The 19,293-nt window shown below is 38.6% G+C and overlaps 1 protein-coding gene across 1 annotated transcript in view; it reads right to left on the reverse strand.

Annotated features, from left to right (window-relative positions):
- The window catches only part of BRWD1 (bromodomain and WD repeat domain containing 1), an 88,349-nt gene that overhangs the window by 36,759 nt on the left and 32,297 nt on the right, over positions 1-19,293 (reverse strand). The window contains exons 22-25 of the mRNA XM_026664250.2: positions 12,751-12,836; positions 11,905-12,094; positions 9,943-10,041; positions 7,387-7,494 (exon numbers count right to left, since the gene is read on the reverse strand). Coding sequence (XP_026520035.1) covers positions 7,387-7,494; positions 9,943-10,041; positions 11,905-12,094; positions 12,751-12,836 — 483 coding nt within the window. The remainder of the gene's footprint in view (positions 1-7,386; positions 7,495-9,942; positions 10,042-11,904; positions 12,095-12,750; positions 12,837-19,293) is intronic.

The following is a 19,293-nucleotide window of genomic DNA, read 5'->3' on the forward strand; positions in this document are numbered from 1 at the left end:
TTTAATCTTGGATGACTGGAGTCTTACAGATATAGTACATACTGGAGTTGGGCAAGCACTATACATTCTAGCCAGATCCTCAGCTTGGGAAGCAGCCCAAACTGCCTTGTGTTTTCTATTATATTCTGGAGCCTTATTCAGGAAATCTAGAACTTCCAGCAGGGGAAATGTGTAAATATAAATATTTTTTTAATTTCTTTTTTAAAGAAATGGAATGCAATTTGGGAAAATGTTGGCAATTACTAAGGGGGTAAAATCTGACATACATTTGCAGAGACGTTATACTGTTTTTTCACTGCAGCAACCACTTGCTACAATCACTGCTGTAGGATCCTAGCTACTCTTTTCCAGGATAACTTGACTGAGAGGTTTTTACCAAGCCTTTTAATATTAGCTGATTATTTTACTCTATTTGGATGGAATTTTTTTGTTGCATTCTTCTCAGTCTTCAAACTGGGGTAGTTATCAAAATTTCAGAAATATAATTAATTCTCCCAGGTACAGTCTCATAATGATATTACTTTTCATGCTAACATATGCACGCTCATTCTATCAGTATGAAAAATGTGAGAAGTGAATGCTGGGTTCTAGGACAATCTCCCCATCCATGTGTTGTTCAATTATTTAAAATTAATTATAGTTTAAGGAATAAATACTAATATTGGTTTATAAGAGGGATAAATGAAAAAATAAAAGTAGACTAACATATGTTCTTTAAACAAAGTAAAAAAAACCCGGACATGTAATGTGAAAACCATTTGAAGAAAACATCTTGTTGAAAAAAAGCTAATTATTGCTTTTTAAGTCATACTTGAGATATCTACAATCTTAAAAAACGTCATGGACTGAGAGTAGAACTAGTATGAAATAACTTTTGATGACTCCGTGGATAAATGAAAACCATCCCTTGGTGATTAACTCATAACTCTTCCAAAAGTATTTCAGTAATCACTGTGATCTCATCTATCCATTTTATTTGTTGTCTTTCTCTACTTCCTTTTTCCTCTGGCTGGGACTCGTTTGTTGCCACGAAAACCAACACCAGACCCAAAACAACACGGGACACCACCGCCAATCCCCCTCATCAGATCCAGGCCCAAGCCCATCCTATAAACAAAGGACAACCACCATCCAGAAAACAGACCACGGCTGCTTCGCCAGCTGTCGCACCCCCTGACCCCAAAACCAAACAAGCTGACACAAGCCAAGAACACAGACCCAGACCCCAAACTCGAAGCCAGACTAAAACCCAGAATGCTACATCACAGCCACCCACTCAGGACATCACATCAGAAAATTCAGGAAATTACACCATAAGAACTCAAGAAGTTGCAACACAGCAAATGACCCAGGATATCACAGCGCAAGACCAAGGATACCACAGCAATAAATCTCACAAGGTCATCACACAACCCATTAACCAAGCCTTTACTACACAGGAGGCTAATGGAAAAGAGATCAAAACACTTAACGACCCAGGAGATTACAACACAGGACCCAGGATACCACAACAAAAGAACTCGTAAGCCCATCACACAATCCATTACTCAAGCCGTTAAAACACGAGAGGCTAATGGAAAAAAGATCACTACAAAACAAACGACCCAGGAGATTACAGGACAAGATCCAGGATATCTCCACAACAAAACTCACAAGGCCAACACACAGCCCATTATACCAACATCAACTCCATCAACCAATCAAGAGGCAGCAGCGCAGCCAACCAGCCCAGCACACCAGCCCCCACACCAGTATATATAGAGAGACGGCAGCTCCGATCACACACTGCATGCACTGGCACGAAGCTGAAAGCACCAGCCTGAGGATGGCGAGTGGGACCTCGCTGAAACATCGCCAAGATACTCTTAATTTTACATGGGAAAAGACCCCAACACACCTAGACCTACATACCTGTACCCATGAAAATCTACGAAAACAAATATATAGATAGATAGGTAGGTAGGTAGGTAGGTAGATAGATAGATATATAGTTGTATGTATGTATGTATGTATGGTATTCAGCTTTGTTTGGGTATTTTCCCGCGTCATTATAGTTGTGCTTTTAAAGTTGTAGCAACGTTTCGGCAGAATCTCATCTGCCATCATCAGGCTTCTGTATTGTGTTCATCTGTGAGTCAGATTTTTACAGTTGTTTCAGTTTTAAATTTGGGGCTAGCCTACTGCTGTGCCAGAATGGTTTTTTCTTCATCCTGATTGGTTGGGAGTCTTGGTCTGTGTTTATTGATCTTGGAGTTTGCTGTGTTCTGCTTGATTGGTGTTTCTAATATCTTCTGTATGTTTTGTGGCTTTTTTTGTCTTGATTGGCTGGCAACATTGTGTTCCTGTATTGGAGGCTTTTAGTGCAGCTTGGCTCCGAGTAAATGGACGGCTATCATTTGTTAGGAAGCTAGGTTTCATCTGGGTGCCTGGCTGGGGTGTGTTTGAGCTGGAGGTATCTGTTTGTGCCCAGGTGTTTGCCTGGCTTATGGTGTGGAGATTTTTTTGTTTGTGAGTGCAGGCTTCCAAATAATTGACAGTCTGGTGGAATCATCTCTTCTATTCATGCTTTCAGGTCTTTTTTCAATCTCTATGGCTTCTCTGATAATTCTGTGGCTGGGTTTTTCTATAGTGGCTAGGGTTTTGGTGCCATTGAAGTCGATGCTATGACCTGTTGCTTTCATGTGTATATATGCATATATTAAGTCCCCTGTGCATCATGCCCTGCCACATACATTGGACAGACAAATAGAAGAATAAGTACCCGCCTGGATGAACACAAAAATGCAGTAAAAAAGCTGGAACACACTTCCTCACTAGTCCAACACATGAAAGCAACAGGTCATAGCATCGACTTCAATGGCACCAAAACCCTAGCCATTATAGAAAACACCAGCCACTATAAAGAGACTATAAAGTTTAGGGCATCTGACAAGGGCAACGCGACAGTGGTTATGAACACATCTGACTACCAAACCAAGTTAACCAACCTACTTTAAGACCCCATATACAAACCCCTAACCACAGACCCCACCACCTACCTAGAAAAAAACCACCAGATCCAAAATAAAAGCCTCCCCCATCAGCGAAGAAATCCAGCAAAGAATCATACCCAGAGAGAAATCATCCAGATGCCCTAAGCTTTATGGTCTCCCCAAGATACACAAAGAAGGAACCCCACTTAGACCAATAGTCAGCTCCATAGGCTCACCTTTACCAAACCTAGCCAAATTTCTCGCCAAACAACTACAGCCCTATGCAGAATCCATCAACTCACACGTAAGAAACTCATTCCAGTTCATCAAGATCATACATAAACAAAACTTACAACCCAGCGACCTACTAGTGAGCTTCGATGTCATATCCCTCTTCACCCAAGTGCCTATATAAGAAGACTTGACAGCCATCAAAACAAATACAACCCCCCCAAGCACATCCTCGATCTGACCAACCACTGCCTATCCAATACATACTTCACCTACAACGGACAAAAATACAAACAAATAGAAGGAGCACCCATGGGATCACCCCTCTCACCTGTCATCGCAAACCTCTACATGGAACACTTTGAAACACAAGCTCTAGAAAAATATGATCACAAACCCAAACTCTGGCTCAGATACGTAGATGACACCTTCATAATCTGGCCACACGGGAAAGAAAAACTGAACAACTTCCTCACACAACTCAACAGCCTACACCCCAAAATACAATTCACCGTGGAAACAGAAGCTAACAATCAACTTCCCTTCCTCGATGTCTTAGTATACAAAAAATCCAATGGCTCCCTAGGACACACCATCTTCCAGAAGAAAACACATACAAACCGCTATCTACACGCACTCTCACACCACCACCCAGCACAGATCAATTCCGTAGCCGAGACACTCATCTCCAGAACAAAATGCTTAGCCAACGAACAACACCTAAAAACCGAACTACACACTCTCACTAACGTACTAACAGCCAATGGATTCCAAAGAAAGAAGATTACCCACCGAATCCAAAAAGAAACCCCAACCAAAACCCAAGACAGAGAACAAGAGAACGTCAAAAGCCCTCCTCCCATATATAAAAGGCACTACAGACAAAATCAGCAAGATCCTCCAAAAACACAACATTAAAACAGCATTCTGCACAAACAGAAAAATATCCACCATCCTAAGAAACCGTAAAGACAAAATCGAGTTAGAAAACCAAGGAGTATACGAAATCCCTTGCACCGCCTGCCCTGCCACATACATCGGACAAACTATCAGAAGAATAAGTGTACGCATTGAAGAACACAAGAATTCAATCAAAAAAGAAGAACCGACCTCTTCCCTGGTCCAACACCTCAAAGCCACAGGACATGAGATTGACTTTAAAAATACCAGAACTATCGCCAAAACCGAACACTTCAACAACAGAATAATCAGAGAAGCATAGAGATAGAAAAATGCCCACACAGCATGAATAAACGAGATGATACCTCCCGCCTACCAGCCATTTGGAAACCCGCCCTCATGAACAGACGAGTACCTAACATGAAGAATGACACCAGACCCACACCCATGAGGGCCACACAAGATGCTACCACCACACTTCCACGTAGAAAGCAGACTCAAACCCACACAGAAGATGAGACATGACCACGGACCAGAAGCCGTACCGCAGCTGCATCACTACCCGCTTCAAACCCCTCTGACCCATACATGAAGCGAACTGACGCCCACCATGAAGATGTGGCACGACCATGAACGCGAAGCCAAATAACAGGATCATAGCTCACCAGCTCAAATGCCCTGGCAACTAAGACTAACCTGAGCACAACCAAGCCCCCACCTGAACAGAACACACCCCGGGCCAATCAGAACACAGCCAAACCCCCAACCAATGAGAACACACCCCCACCCAATCAGAACACAGCCAAGCCCCCACCCAATCAAGTCACACACCCACTAGCAGTTAAAAGGAAGAAGCAGCTGCAAGCTCACATTACTCCAAGAAGCATAAAGCCTAAGACATAAGCCTGAAGATGATGAATGAGACTTCATCGAAACGTCGCCTAGATACTTCCAATTTTACGCAGGAGAAAACCTGAATAACCAATATATATATAAATGGAAGGGAAATAATTTAAAAGAGATTTTTTTAAAAAAATATTTGAAAATTGGAATTGATGATTGCACAGGATTAGGCGCTGGATAGGCATTATTTAAAATGCTACAATTGACTGGAAAAAAAAATAACTAATATTTAAAAACGTTGGTAAATTTGATGAAAAATTAAAGAAACAGAAAAAGAAAAGGGGGCAAGTGAAAACTGACACAAGAGCGCCACCTGCTGTTAAAAGAAAAATCCTGTAGATTCCTAAAGTTTTGAAGGAATTTAAAGAAAAAATAAAGGGAACTGTATTGTTAAAAGACCCCAGAAACCTGGAATATTAAACTCAAATTGGTGGAAGAATATATGAAGATACCCCCTTGGATTATTGAAAAGAAATAGACTGACTGACTTTGGGACATAAAAATTAAAGGATGTTGGACTTACAGTTTGAAAAAGGACCCTGGTTTTTTTTTAAAAAAAAAGACTTTGGGATAATTGGATAATTGAACACAAAAAATAAAATAAACCAAAAATAAAAATGAGAGAAATATGCAGAGAAGTGGTGTTGGAACTACAAGCCATAAACAGAATTTTTAAGCACATTTTGAGCAAAATACAGAGCATGGAAGAAAATCTGGAAATGGAGATGCAAATTACAGAATGAAAATAAGAAATGCAGGAGGAGGAGTTAAACAGAAAAGAAACCAGCAAAACAGAGCAGAAGGAACAACAAACAAAGGGAAAGGATAAAAAGGAGATAAAATTTAAAATGTTAATGATTGATGTAATAAAGCAAGGGGAGAATATTCAAAGGGCAAAGCAACGGGAAAGGGAATTTCAGAGAAAGGATTTTGAGAGGATGGGGCAAAATCAGATAACTGGGAAAAGAAACAGTGGAATACAACAGAGAAAGGAGGAAAGATTAAGAGAGGGGCAAAAATGATAGAAAATGGAAGGCAAGCTAGGAAGAGATTATCTAATATTGTAAGGAGAGTAAGAGATGATGGCTGAAGATGGGACGAATAAGGATTCCACATGGATGGGTGTTTTATTATCTAAGATGTACAATTATTAAACTTGGAGTTAATATTTTGTTATAGAATTACTACTAAAATACATAAATTGTTAATTATAATAAGTATAAGGCTCAATATTTTAATTGGAACAAATATGAAATTAAGACCTTATTATAGTATTATTTAAGATTTATACTTGTTAATGGAACTGTGTACGGAAATTAATATGATATTGTAGTGAAAGAAACATGTGGAATTCAACAGAATGAAACATAATATGGTGTATGGTAATAGATAAAAATGATAGTATTATTATTAGAATATATAATTTGTTAAATGAAAATAAGATGGAAATTACGATTTGTGTATTACAATGAGATTAGAGAGGGACCTTGTTTTAAAAGGATAATAGTGGCATAATTAACATTAAAAAAGGGGACAAATACTGGACAATGTAAATATAAATTTATGAATTATTATTTGAATTATGTATTTTGTTAAATTCTGTTATTATGGTATAACAAAAGATACAATGTTAAGAATATAGAGATTGATATGAAATAGCATATGAGACTATTGAATGATAAAAATCGATAATATATAGTAATATTAAATCAGATAAGAGAGTTAATAGTATGTATATGAAACTATGGTCATATTTGTTTCAAAATGTTGAAGGACCTGGAATCATACTGTTCACACAATTATGTGTTGATAGAAATAAAAAAGAAAAAATGTATTAAAAAAAAGAAAAAGACACCTGTTTATGGAATTCTGTCATGTGGTCCAGCAATGGAATGGCCTGTCCTCCTTCCATACCCTAAATTTCTGAGCTCTCGAGATCTTCAAAAGGTAAATAAGTGATAAGTGATGGGATGATGGGGGGGAAGTGTGTGGAATCCGATGAGTTGGCCAAGGTAGGCTCACTGTGGGAACCCAATGAGGGAAGGAGGACAGGTGGGGGCATGCTGCAGATCTTTGCAGCAGTCACAGGGTTGTTGCAACAGATGTAACTTGGGATTGAGTCTTAAGTATCTTTGGGAAGTTGTCATAATTTTAAAACATCGCTAAGTGACCTGTCATAAGGATTACCTGTAGTAATTTTCACCCAGCCATAATTATTGGATTTTACTATTTTCTGTCTAGTTTATTCTATTTGGATAATACATCCTTGTTGTTATAACTTGTATTCCCTTGCTTTGTTCTTCTATACTTCTATTAAAGAAATATGTTAAAAAAAAAAAAAAGCATTTAATAGAAACAACCAGTACTAAGCTAGTCTTACTCTAAGCACCATTTTTCTCCAAGGTTCTTTCTGCGGATTCAATTCATAAATATTGTTCTTTCTTACTGCTTCAATGTAAGCTTCATGGCCTTGTCGAAAATATATCACCTAATGTAAAGAAGAATGTAAATCAAAGAATGAAAGACAACCATACATTTAGTTTAACTGAAGCATTAGGACAAATTCTGAATAACCACAATCCTAACCCATTTTATCTGATGTGAAATGGGCATCCTGCAATAGATAATTTTCCATTAATCTCCAGGGAGAGGTGTTATATGACCTTGTCTGTAATTTGAACTTTTGAACCTAAAGCAGAGAAATCAATTACAACAAAAGAAAAATAGAGAGGAATCTCTATTACAAACCAAAATGGGTGTTTTTTAAAGGTCCTTGGCAATCACAGATTAGCGGTGGGATGGGGTTTATTATGTCACAACAAAGCATAATAAATTTTCATAATAAATTTAAATGTTTAATTCTCAGTTTGATGTGAGATAGAACATACACAAACTTATTCTATGGGGAAAGTAGCTGACTCTACTGAGAAAGATCATATTATAGCTTTCTTCTCCAAAATGCTACTTTTGCAATGGAAATGAAATGCTATCCACTTTCAGAATGGGACTTTTAGGCTCCTACCATTGGCTGCACCTGCTTCTTCTCCAGGGTTTCACCTCTGCGTTATTATCTACCAGCTTTTTTCCTAGCCTGGCTCTCTACCATCCTTTCACCTTGGCATATAGCCCATGGCCCCTCCATCCCTGGCCCTTTGGTGCTGCCCATTTGTCGAAGTACAATTTGTCTCAGGCATTTGGCTGCCCGGGACAGTTCGCCGCCAGCCAATCGTGGCAGCCAGAAGCCACGGCGTGATCTTATTAGAAGGGGAGGGGATGGAAGAGCGGGGTGGGGGAGGCATAAATAATCCAGCTTCATCCAAAGGAGTTTTTGTTTCCCCCCACCCCCTGCTCTTCCACCATGGGCCTCTGGGAGGCCCATTTTCCCCCTCCTCGGGCTCCACACGGGACGTGCAGGGACTCATGGGAGGGGTGGGGCAGGGCCAGCCAGTCATTGGAACTACCAGTTCCCTGGACTGGATGTAAAATTAACACCCGGTTCGCCTGAACCGGCGTGAACCGGCTGAAGGCCACCCCTGCTTTCATGTCTAAGGGAGGCCCAGAACTCAGTCTCAGTTTCTAGGCAATACCTTAATCACTACATTGAATTAGCTTGTATAATGTTTATTATTATGCTATTATTACATTTATGTACTACCCAGAAATTAATCCACTAATATTTCAGATTCAATTTTTTATTAAATGGCAATAGTTGTTTCAGTTGGTATCAATGTTTGCTATGAGATTTTTTTTAATTAATTAAAAATTGTCCCAGCAATTTGTAGATTGTGTTGAAGATTAATGATTAACATAACTATACAGCAAAATACTCTTTTAAATTTCTATTCCTTCCATATTAAAACAACAACGCTTGAAACTTTCCAGTTAAATATTTCTAATATTTTGTTCTGACTGGAGAACAAAGCATTTTTTCTTGTTTTGTCCACACTCTTAGTAGTTCTTTTAATATCAATAACAATAGCAATAACACTTAAACATTTATACCACCCCACAATGCTGTACAACACTCTCTGGGTAGTTTACAATGTCAGCATATTGCCCCCAACAATCTGGGTCTTCATTTTACTGCCCTTAGAAGAATGAAAGGCTGAATCAACCTTGAGCCTATTAAGTATCAAACTCCAGATTAAGGGCAGAGTTAGTCTGCAATACTGCTTTTCACCGAATGTGCCACCAGGGCTGCTAGACGAGTTAGTGAATTCTCTGTGAGAATTTGAAAATTATTTCAGATTTTTTCTTTTACTTTTCTCCTTTCAAGATTGTTATTATGTACTGATTTTTATTGCATAATGTATTTGTTCTTGGCATATGATTTTATTTCCAAATCAGTGCATTTAGTTTAAAATATGAACTTTCAGTGTTTGTTATTTTTCAAACTTAAAGTACTTTAATGTCTATTTCAACCATTCATTTCCATTTAATTTTTGAGTGATGCCACTGTTGAATTTTCTTTCATAGATATGGCTTCTTCTCCCACACGTACACATCAAAATGATTCTCATGTTACTGAATACCACCAATTGATAGTTAAAATACATTCATTATCTGTAGTATATATCAGTATTTTGCCCATTTTTAATTCATAAATAAAATGCCAGATGTGATCAAAATATAAAAAGATTTTCAGGTGTTAGTTAGAATTGATCCATTTGACATTTATATTCCTACTTGTGTGTTAATTTTTATTTCCAGTAGCTCATTATAACATTTAAAAAAGGATTGCATTACAAATTAAGCAAACCAACTTTTTTAAAACTGAATTATAATTTTTTTTATTTTAAAATGTCATAAATTCTGTAAGGTAACAAGAATATGCTAATACAGTATAGCTTGCCACCTATGGACAAACTAAAATTACAGAGCCAAGTTTAAATATTCTACTTTAAACGTATCATATCATTTAGTACAATTTTCTCACCTCATCTCCCATTTGGGGGACAAAAGGAGATCTTCGGAGTCTGGTGTTTGTTATCCAGTCAGGAGGTTGAAAATCAGATGACAATGTTTGGTCTGCTGACTGTTGAGAAGCATTTACTTGTGCATTATTATTTAAAAAAAATACTCAAAATAACAACATAACTGCATACAAGCCACTGATTTACAGATTTATAGCAAAAAACAGTTAATATTCCAAGCATTACCCTAATCAATCAAAAAAAAAATGTTTGATCTAGACTGACTATTTGATGAAAACTATGTTCTACCCCACCTGGGGTGTCAAACTGGCAGCCCACGGGCCTGATGTGCTCACCCCAGCTCTACAAATGGGAAAAACGTTGTGAAACGTCACATGATGGCAATGTGACATGGTGAGTTGGACACCCGTGTACTACACAAACGATAACATGGTTAACAGTTTTATGAACTGCACCTACAAATTTTATTTTACAAATATGTGCAAATTTAATAATAATATTTACAACATGAGATACATTTTTATACATTGTATCCTTCCTTAAAATTTAACTTTGTATATAATTTATACAAAATATATACTTTTGCACATACTACCCTTTAATAAGAAAGTATTAACACAAAGAAATATAAAGGAATTCAAGGTGACACTTTAACTGCCAAAGGTAACCTCTAGTGTAAATATAGTAATACCAATGTGTGCTATGTGTGTACAAAATGTACAGCATTGGGGTAACAGAATAGGTGAAATAACACTTCCGCATTAACTGTTGTGATGCCTACATAGGTTTAGAGAACCTGGTTCTTAGCTATAACCTCCCCATCTATAATACTGAAACTAGTAATTATTTATCTTATGTTAAGTATCCTCATTTACTGACCATTAAACAATAATTCAAAGTCACAATGATGCTGAAAAAGGAAACTTACAACTAGTTCTTGAAGTTGCAGCCATCGCATGCTACTAGTCATTGCATCATGATTTGGGCGCTTGGGCAACTAGTATTCATTTTCAATAGGTGCTGTGTCCCATAGCCATGGAATCACCATTTGCAATTTTCACAGCCAGCTGCTGACAAGCAAAATCACTTGGGAAGCTGGCAAGAAGTCACATGCCATTACCCCGTGATGTCATGCTTAATTAGCTTAATTCGCTTAACCAACATAGCTAAACTGATGTCATAGGTCAGTTAGACATTTGACAGTTCACTTTTATGACCAGACTGCTTAGCCACAGGATTGCTAGGCCCAATTGCAGTCAGTAATGAAGACTACTTGTAGTTGCTATAAAAATTAAACCTACGTAACATGACTGGAATATTTCGAATACATGAAGATGCTATAGAATTATCAGTTATTTAAATTCTAAGTTGTTTTTTTAAGACATTTCATTTGCAGGTGTATACTGCTTGTATTAATACTTGCATATTAGTTGCAAGGAAAGCTATTTTTGCATAGTTCTTAAGTATTCACTAATTGAACTAAGAATAATTTATGATATTAAGTGCTGACTAAATACTGAAAAAAGTCAAATCCCAAGTAACTGTACAGGTAGTCTTTGACTTACTACCATATTTGGGACCAAAATTTCCTTTATACGTTACTACAATTGTAAAGCAGGTCATTGTATGACTGCACTGGATTTGATTAATTTTTTCCCCATAGTTGTTAGGCAAACCAACACCATTATTAAATGACTCACATAATTGTTAAGTGAATTTAGTTTTCCCAATTGACTTTTTGAGAGAAACTGGCTGAGAAGGCTGCAAACCTTGATTGCTGCAACTGGTTGTAAAATCTGAGCAGGCTGCCAGGCATCTGAATTGAGATCATGCAATTGCAAGAGTGGATCATAAATCACTTTTTCCAAGGCTGTAATAACTTTGAACTGTCATCAAATGAATGGTCATAAGTTAAGAACTGCCTATATTCCTAAAAATAGACAAAAATAGATAAAATTCAATACCTCGGGTTTTTTCGGTTTATATTTTTTCCGTCTTTTTCTCCTTTTTTTAGGTGGAGAATTTTTTTCTATTGATATTTCATCTTCAGAAGAACTACAATATCTAATGATTTTACGTTGAGACATTCTCAAAGGAGGATGTAGGTTAATTCCTGCATCAGCAATCCAGTCAGAATACTGACTTGAGGAATCACTATGAGGAAACAATATTATATAGTACAAGTTGAAAATCAAAATATTTTACTGTAGCTTAAAATGTTCTGTAAAGCTTAAATTCTGTTCTGTTGTTAAATTCTGTAAATTAATTGTTTGAAGCGAAGCTTAAATTCTGTGAGTTTTTAAACAAACAGATGTTACATTTATTGTCCTGCTGGTAAACTGTATAGTTACACATATAGATTAGAAGTGAGCAAGCCACAATATTGAACTTTCTAAAGGTAATATTAATAAATTAAACTTCACAATGCATTTTAGTCATACTTTACATACTAAAAAAGCTTAGAAGGGCATGTTGCATTTTCTATTATGGCAATACAGAAACAAATCATTTTGGAGCTATATAAGACATTTTATTAATCTTGTAAGACAGACAGACAGACAGACAGATGAACTAATATTTTAGACTATTTTTCCAAAGAGTTGACAGGATTACTGAAAACATCATTACTCAAAACATTTAGCGGACACAAGACTGTGTCAACAGCAGTAGTCAGTAGCAAGCCATGCAAACAACAACACAGCTTCTTTTGTAGTGACAAAGCTGATACAACTCCTCCCGTATTTAAATTCTAAATGCAATATTGCCAAGTTTCAAGTATGTGATATATGTATATCAGATAGTAATTTTACCTGGAACTATAACTGTTGGATTTCTTGTCACTCTTCCATTCTTCCTCATGGGAAGTCAAAGTCAATCCACCACTTTCTTCTGTTTCCTAGATTAACAAATAGTTTGAGTATTAAACTATATCCTAATTTAAAGATTTATTTATTACACTGCTACTTTATTATACTATTTATCATTCACTAATAAAGTAGAATGCTTTATCAATCCTTTTGCTAACATCTTTTGCCATACTGAATACCTCATATATATAATAGGACTTATTGAAAAACATAAAATCATATCATAAAATCATTTAAAAACATAACACAAAAATATTTCTATTCTGTTTGTGTTTCAAATAGAGTATGTACACAGTATTCGTTTTAAGTAATTCTTAGGACAAATTAGAATCACTGAAAAAATGGAAGTGACCTTTTAGGTCTTCAAATTAAACCCTGCTGATTGCAGGTGTTCAGATTAAAGGTTAGTAAACCATCTCCCTAAATAATTGATTTCAGAATCAAACTGCTCTTAAGAGTTAGGAATTTTCTCCTAATTTCATTAGAATTTTTTAAAGATTAGAAATAAAAATGTAGATAACATAAACTCTATTTTTGGTCACTGAGGATGACCAAAAAAAATATCCCCTTTTCAAATTAGAAGACAGGATTAAGACTTCTTATCCCATGGAGGCACTTCCATCCAAGGAAGTCTTAGCTGTACCTTCTAATGAGGAAGAGATTTTCTGTTCCTTCAACTGCATTGAACTGAGAAGCAATACATGTAGTCCTCAACTTACAACCATTCATTGAGTGACTGTTTGAAGTTACAACAGAACTGAAAAAAGTGACTTATGATCGTTTTTCACACGTATGACTATTGCAACATTCCCATGGTCACGGGATCAAAATTGGACACTTGGCAACTACTATCTACTTATGTCAGTTGCAGTATCCTGGGGTTATATGATCACCTTTTGTGACATGCTGACAAGTAAAGGGAAAGCCAGATTCACTTAACAACCATGCTAACAACTTTGGAGCTTGGTGGCTCATGTGGTTAGAATGCTACATTGATAATATGCAAGCCATGTTCAAGACCAGAGTGCTCCTGTGCAATGGGGTGAGCTCCTGTCATTCGTTCCAGCTCCTGCCAACCTAGCAGCTTGAAAACATGCTAACGCAAGTAGATAAATTGGTACCACTTCAGTGAGCTCATTAACAGGGACATAAAGGAGCTCCCAACTGGGTATCTTTCAGGTACCCGTGAAGTCACTGGCTAATCCTTTTCAATCCAGAAGTGCCTCTGAAATGAATATGATGACATCTAACAACTGCAATGATTCACTTAACAACTGTGGCTAACAATGTCGTAAAAGGAGGCAAAACTCACTGAATATCTTGCTTAGAAACAGAAATTTGGGCTCAATTGTGGTTGTAGGTCGAAGACTACTTGTAATCCATATATATTCAGGATTATGGTGATCAACTGCATGGTAGAATAGCCATGAGAAAAACATTGTTTTTACAGACATGGACAACTGGATCATCCTGTGGACACACTGTTAAGTGTCCCTTTGAATCATGTGCTGCTCACTCAAAATATGAATCACAGACATGCGGGATAGGTCAAGACTCAATTGAGATCAACTATGTACTCTGTTTGGTTAATTCCAGAGTCCCCTATAAAGGACAATACATGGCATTTATTTGAATCCGTTCTTTTTTCTCATTTTAAAAAAAGTCTGTGAGAGTCATTCTACACTCACTATTGTAGGCATAAGTACACCAGTGGGATCCCTTAAAGATGATATTGATATCACTCATGCATTAGACAGATACAAGACTAAAGAGACCAAGCCAATCAAGACAAAAAAAGCTACAAAAAAACAAACAAACCAGAAACACCAATCAAGCAGAACACAGCAAGCTCCAAGACCAATAAACGTAGACCAAGACTCCCAACCAATCAGGATGAAGAAAAAACCATTCTGGCACAGCAGTAGGCTAGCCCCAAATTTAAAACTGAAACGGCTGTGAAAGTCTGACTCACAGACGAACACTATACAGAAACCTGATGATGGCAGATGAGATTCTGCCGAAATGTTGCTACAACTTTAAAAGCACAACTATAATGATGTGGGAAAATACCCAAACAAAGCAGAATACCATACATGTAAGTACCCGCGAAAACTTATATATATATGTATATGTATATATGTATATATATTTATTTATTTGATTTGTCAATCGCTTACAAAATAATAGGTATACAGTTATGAATACATGAAATAGATACATATAAGAAAAATAAAAGAAACAATAGGATAGGGACGGTAGGCATGTTGATGCGCTTATGCACACCCCCTACAGACCTCTTAGGAAAGGGGTGAGGTCAATAGTAGACAGTCTAAGATTAAAGTTTTTGTGGTTTGGGGAACAAACCACAGTCAGGTAGAGTATTCCAGACATTGACCACTCTGTTGCTGAAGTCGTATTTCCTACCATCAAGTTTGGTGCGGTTAACCTTGAGTTTGTATCTATTGTTTGCTCTTGTCTTGTTATGGTTGAAGCTGAAGTATTCATTGACAAGTAAGTCATTGCAATGTATGATTTTATATACCATACTTAGATCAGACCGAAGACGGCATAATTCAAGGTTTTCTAGGTTTAGAATCTCAAGTCTGGTGGCATAAGGTATTCTACAATGAGTAGAGGAGTGGAGAACGCTTCTTGTGAAATATTTCTGGACTTTCTCAGCTGTGCTAATATCAGATACGTAATGTGGGTTCCAGACTGATGAGCTGTAATTGAGTATTGGTCTAGCAAATGTTTTGTATGCTCTAGTTACTAGTGTGATATTACCAGAGAAAAAGCCACGTAGGATTAGGTTCACAACTCTTAATGCCTTTTTCGCTATGTAGTTACAGTGGGCTCTAGCACTTAGATCATTAGAGATGAGTATTTCAAGGTCCTTTACAGAGCTTGTATTTTATTTTCTGATTTTTTTTGCCAATATGTAAGACAGGGCATTATTTGTTGAGATTTGAAGTTGTCATTTGTTTGACCATTCTGATACATAGTCAAGATCTTTTTGAAGGGTAGCAGTATTGTCTGTGGTATTGAACAGCTTTACATCATCAGCGAAGAGAACGCAGTTGTTCTTAATATGATCACAGAGGTCATTTATGTAGAGTATGAAGAGAGTTGGTCCTAGAACACTGCCTTGGGGGACACCACTATTGACAGGTACAGAATTTGATAGGACACTCCCAATTTTGACCATTTGTTGTCTGTTTGACAGGAATGCTTCTATCCAGTTTCAACAATGTTCTGATGACCCTTGACCATAAAGTCTGCTGCATGAATTCCCATTTGTTTCCATTTTAGCAAGAATGATGTACAAGAGAGAATACTAGCCACATCTAGAATACTAGATGTTGATCATTCTTCCTTTATGGTCCAGGAAACTCTCTCATGAACATTAGTATAGGTAAAGAGAATAAGGAAGTTTACACTGCCAGAGATATGCAGGCTCTAGTACCTAAGCTAAAGAGGCTCGTTTTTAATGTCCAGAACATCCAAATGACATTCAGTATCAACTCAGACATCTCCCTAATTAACTGAAATGTAAGGGGAAGGTAGTACAGCACAATCATGTTTGCAAGATTCTATTATTATAGCCAACCTTGATATAAACAATTTTAGCCATCCTAGGGAGTTGAATTTTTGGTCTGATCTACCTAGTGGAGCTGACAAGAACCATAGTACCTTCCAGTATGGCCAAATCTTGGGCCAGGACCAATCCTGCATCCAAACCAGATGGCAACCCAGATTTCTGGTGATCAAGAAAAACAGTTGCCCTTATTGTATTTTGCCTTTTCCAACACCAGAAGGTAGACCTGGATAGGTCCCATTTAGGGAATTTCTAAAGTAGAGAGTGGTTACCATACAGGATGCAGAAGACTTAACTCTCTTTTCTGACTAAAAGAAGGGATTTAACCTTTTCCTGATGGGTCCATAGCCTGGTGACCAGAATGGCCCTTTAAGTTAAGTCCAACTGCTGCTGAGATACACCATGTATAAAGGTGACCGTATTATAACATATTCAATTATGCCTCTACTAGTCTACAAGTTTCAGCCTATTTGAAGTTAGCACATCTAAATTACTTATCAATTGGATTACTTCTATTACAAATTTCATCAGTTCATTTATGTCTATGTAGTAATTGTAATGTACTATCTATCATAAAGTGACTATATCAGTGGGGAGATTCAAAAATTTTTATTACTGGTTCTGTGGGCATAGCTTATTTGGCTGGTGTGGCTTGGTGGTTATGTGACTGTGTGAGCGTGACTTGGTGGTCATGTGACTGTGTGAGTGTGGCCAACACAATGTCACTCACGTCAAGGGGTCCTTACCTGGCCCCTCTCCTCCCAGACATTCCTTGTCACACTCAGCCTTAATATCTATAGTTCTGTAAAAATGTTGTTCACCTTTTTTTGACTTTATTATCTACATACTATAGATGTACTTGCATGGACCACTGAAAGGAGGAAACAGCTCACATGCTTTGCCCAAGAGTGTGATAGGCAACAGGCTTTTAAGGGGCTGCCACAAAGAAGGGAGGGGAGGCAATGTATTTTCCAAAGAAGCAGAAGGCAAAACAAGAAGCAATGGATGGAAACTGAACAAAGAGAGAAGCAACCTAAAACTAAGGAGAAACTTCCTGACAGTGAGAACAATTAACCAATGGTCTCCAGAAGTTCTGGATGCTCAGTCACTCGAAGTTTTTAAGAAAAAACTGGACAGCCATTTCTCTGAAATGCTATAGGGTTCCCCCCAAGTTCCCTTTTAAGTGTTATTGTTATTCTGACACCTTTCCCAAGACCTCTACTCAGAATTTGGCACCCTCAGTTTTCCTGCCTGAGCAGGGTGTTGGACTAGAAGACCTCCAAAGTCCCTTTCAACTCTGTTAAACACACATGTATTTATGCTCTGGACTATAGACATTGAATGTATGTATTGTAAACCCTGAAAAATACCTGGGCAAAAGAAAGGCAGTAAAATCACTCTAGGTGTAGGGACAGTGAAAAATATTAATATATGATAAATAATGGAACAATTAAAAATAATAGCAGAGAGTTTTCTCTCTCCCTCTCTCCCTTCCTTTTTTCTTTCTTTTTCTTTCTCTCTCTCTCTCTTTGTTTCTTTGTCTCCCTTCCTTCCTTTCTTCCTATTTTTCTCTTTCTTTCTTTCTTTCTTTCTTTCTTTCTTTCTTTCTTTCTTTCTTTCTTTCTTTCTTTCTTTCTTTCTTTCTTTCTTTCTTTCTCTCTCTCTCTCTCTCTCTCTCTCTTTCTTTCTTCTTTCTTCCCTTTCTTTCTTGTCTTTGTCTCTCTCTTACACACACACACAAAACACTCTCTCTTGTGATACACACACACACCTGCTCTGGAATGAACTGATCCGGCGAGCAGCAGGCAGTGAGAGAACGAAGAAAGCTTGTGGAGATGCTGTGGCGGTGGGTGGCGGGGCTACGGGAAGCAGCCCCGGGAGTTCCTGCCCTCCCTTTTGGGGCACCGCCACTACCACTCGCTCCGCAACAAACACCCCCCCATGCACCCTTTGCAGCTCCCGTGCCCAACGCTCATCCTGCAGCTGCGCCTCCCTGTTCACCCCTTGCCTTGCCCCAACAGACAGCTGTGGCGTGCGCCTCTCCTGGCCCTGCTCCCTCGCACACAGAGCAGCCACACCCGCTACGACCAGCAACAGACCTCCTCCTCCTCCTCCTCTCTTGAAGTTCTTGCCCCCACGCTGCCCCACACCTTCGCCGCTCATTGGGGAGGAACCAAAATGCCAAGCCTTCGCCTGCATCATCCTTTCGACCTCGTACTCTGTCGCCAATCAACTGCCCCCCCCCCCAAATTCTCAATTCCCCACAATTAACGTATAGAAAAATCCATGTTCTTTTCATAATGCCATCCAGCTGCAAAGGCCCCCACCGGAGCTCAGTCTCCAAATCCTGGCGGGAGGTCAGGTGGGGGGATGCTGAATCTCTTGGAGGAGCCTCTTTCAGGGATGGGGCTGCTCTGGAAAAGGGGAAGCAGCTTCATCTTTCCAGATGATGGTATTGGAAGGGGAGGACCAGAAGGCACCCACCCCTCTGAACTGGGGAGACGGGAAGGGACCCTCAGAGGGAGGCGGTGTCTCATAAGTCTCCTGGCCCCATCCTTTTCCTGGCCTTCCAAGCGACGGAGAGCTGCTTCCCCTCCATACGGACCCTCACAGCCTCCGAGCACTGGGGGATCATCTGGATGGCCTTGCCTGACCGACTGGTCCTACCAGCTCTCCCTACCATGTGGCAGCCACAGTGCAATGAACAGCTGCGGAGGTGCAAGAAACCTGCTCACCCAGGTGGGGAGTAAGGAAAGCCCCGGTCCATCTGTTCTGGCTTTCCTTTCTCCCCACCTGGGCGAGCAGGCTTCTTGCACCTCCACTGCTGCTTGTTGCGCTGCGGCCACCATGTGGTAGGGAGACTTAGTAGAGCGCTGCATGGCGGCTTAGTC

This window comes from Notechis scutatus, chromosome 5 (genome assembly GCF_049901735.1).
Source record: "Notechis scutatus isolate UNSWTSFEM ecotype Mainland chromosome 5, rNotScu1.2, whole genome shotgun sequence".
Taxonomy (NCBI): Eukaryota; Metazoa; Chordata; class Lepidosauria; order Squamata; family Elapidae; genus Notechis; species Notechis scutatus.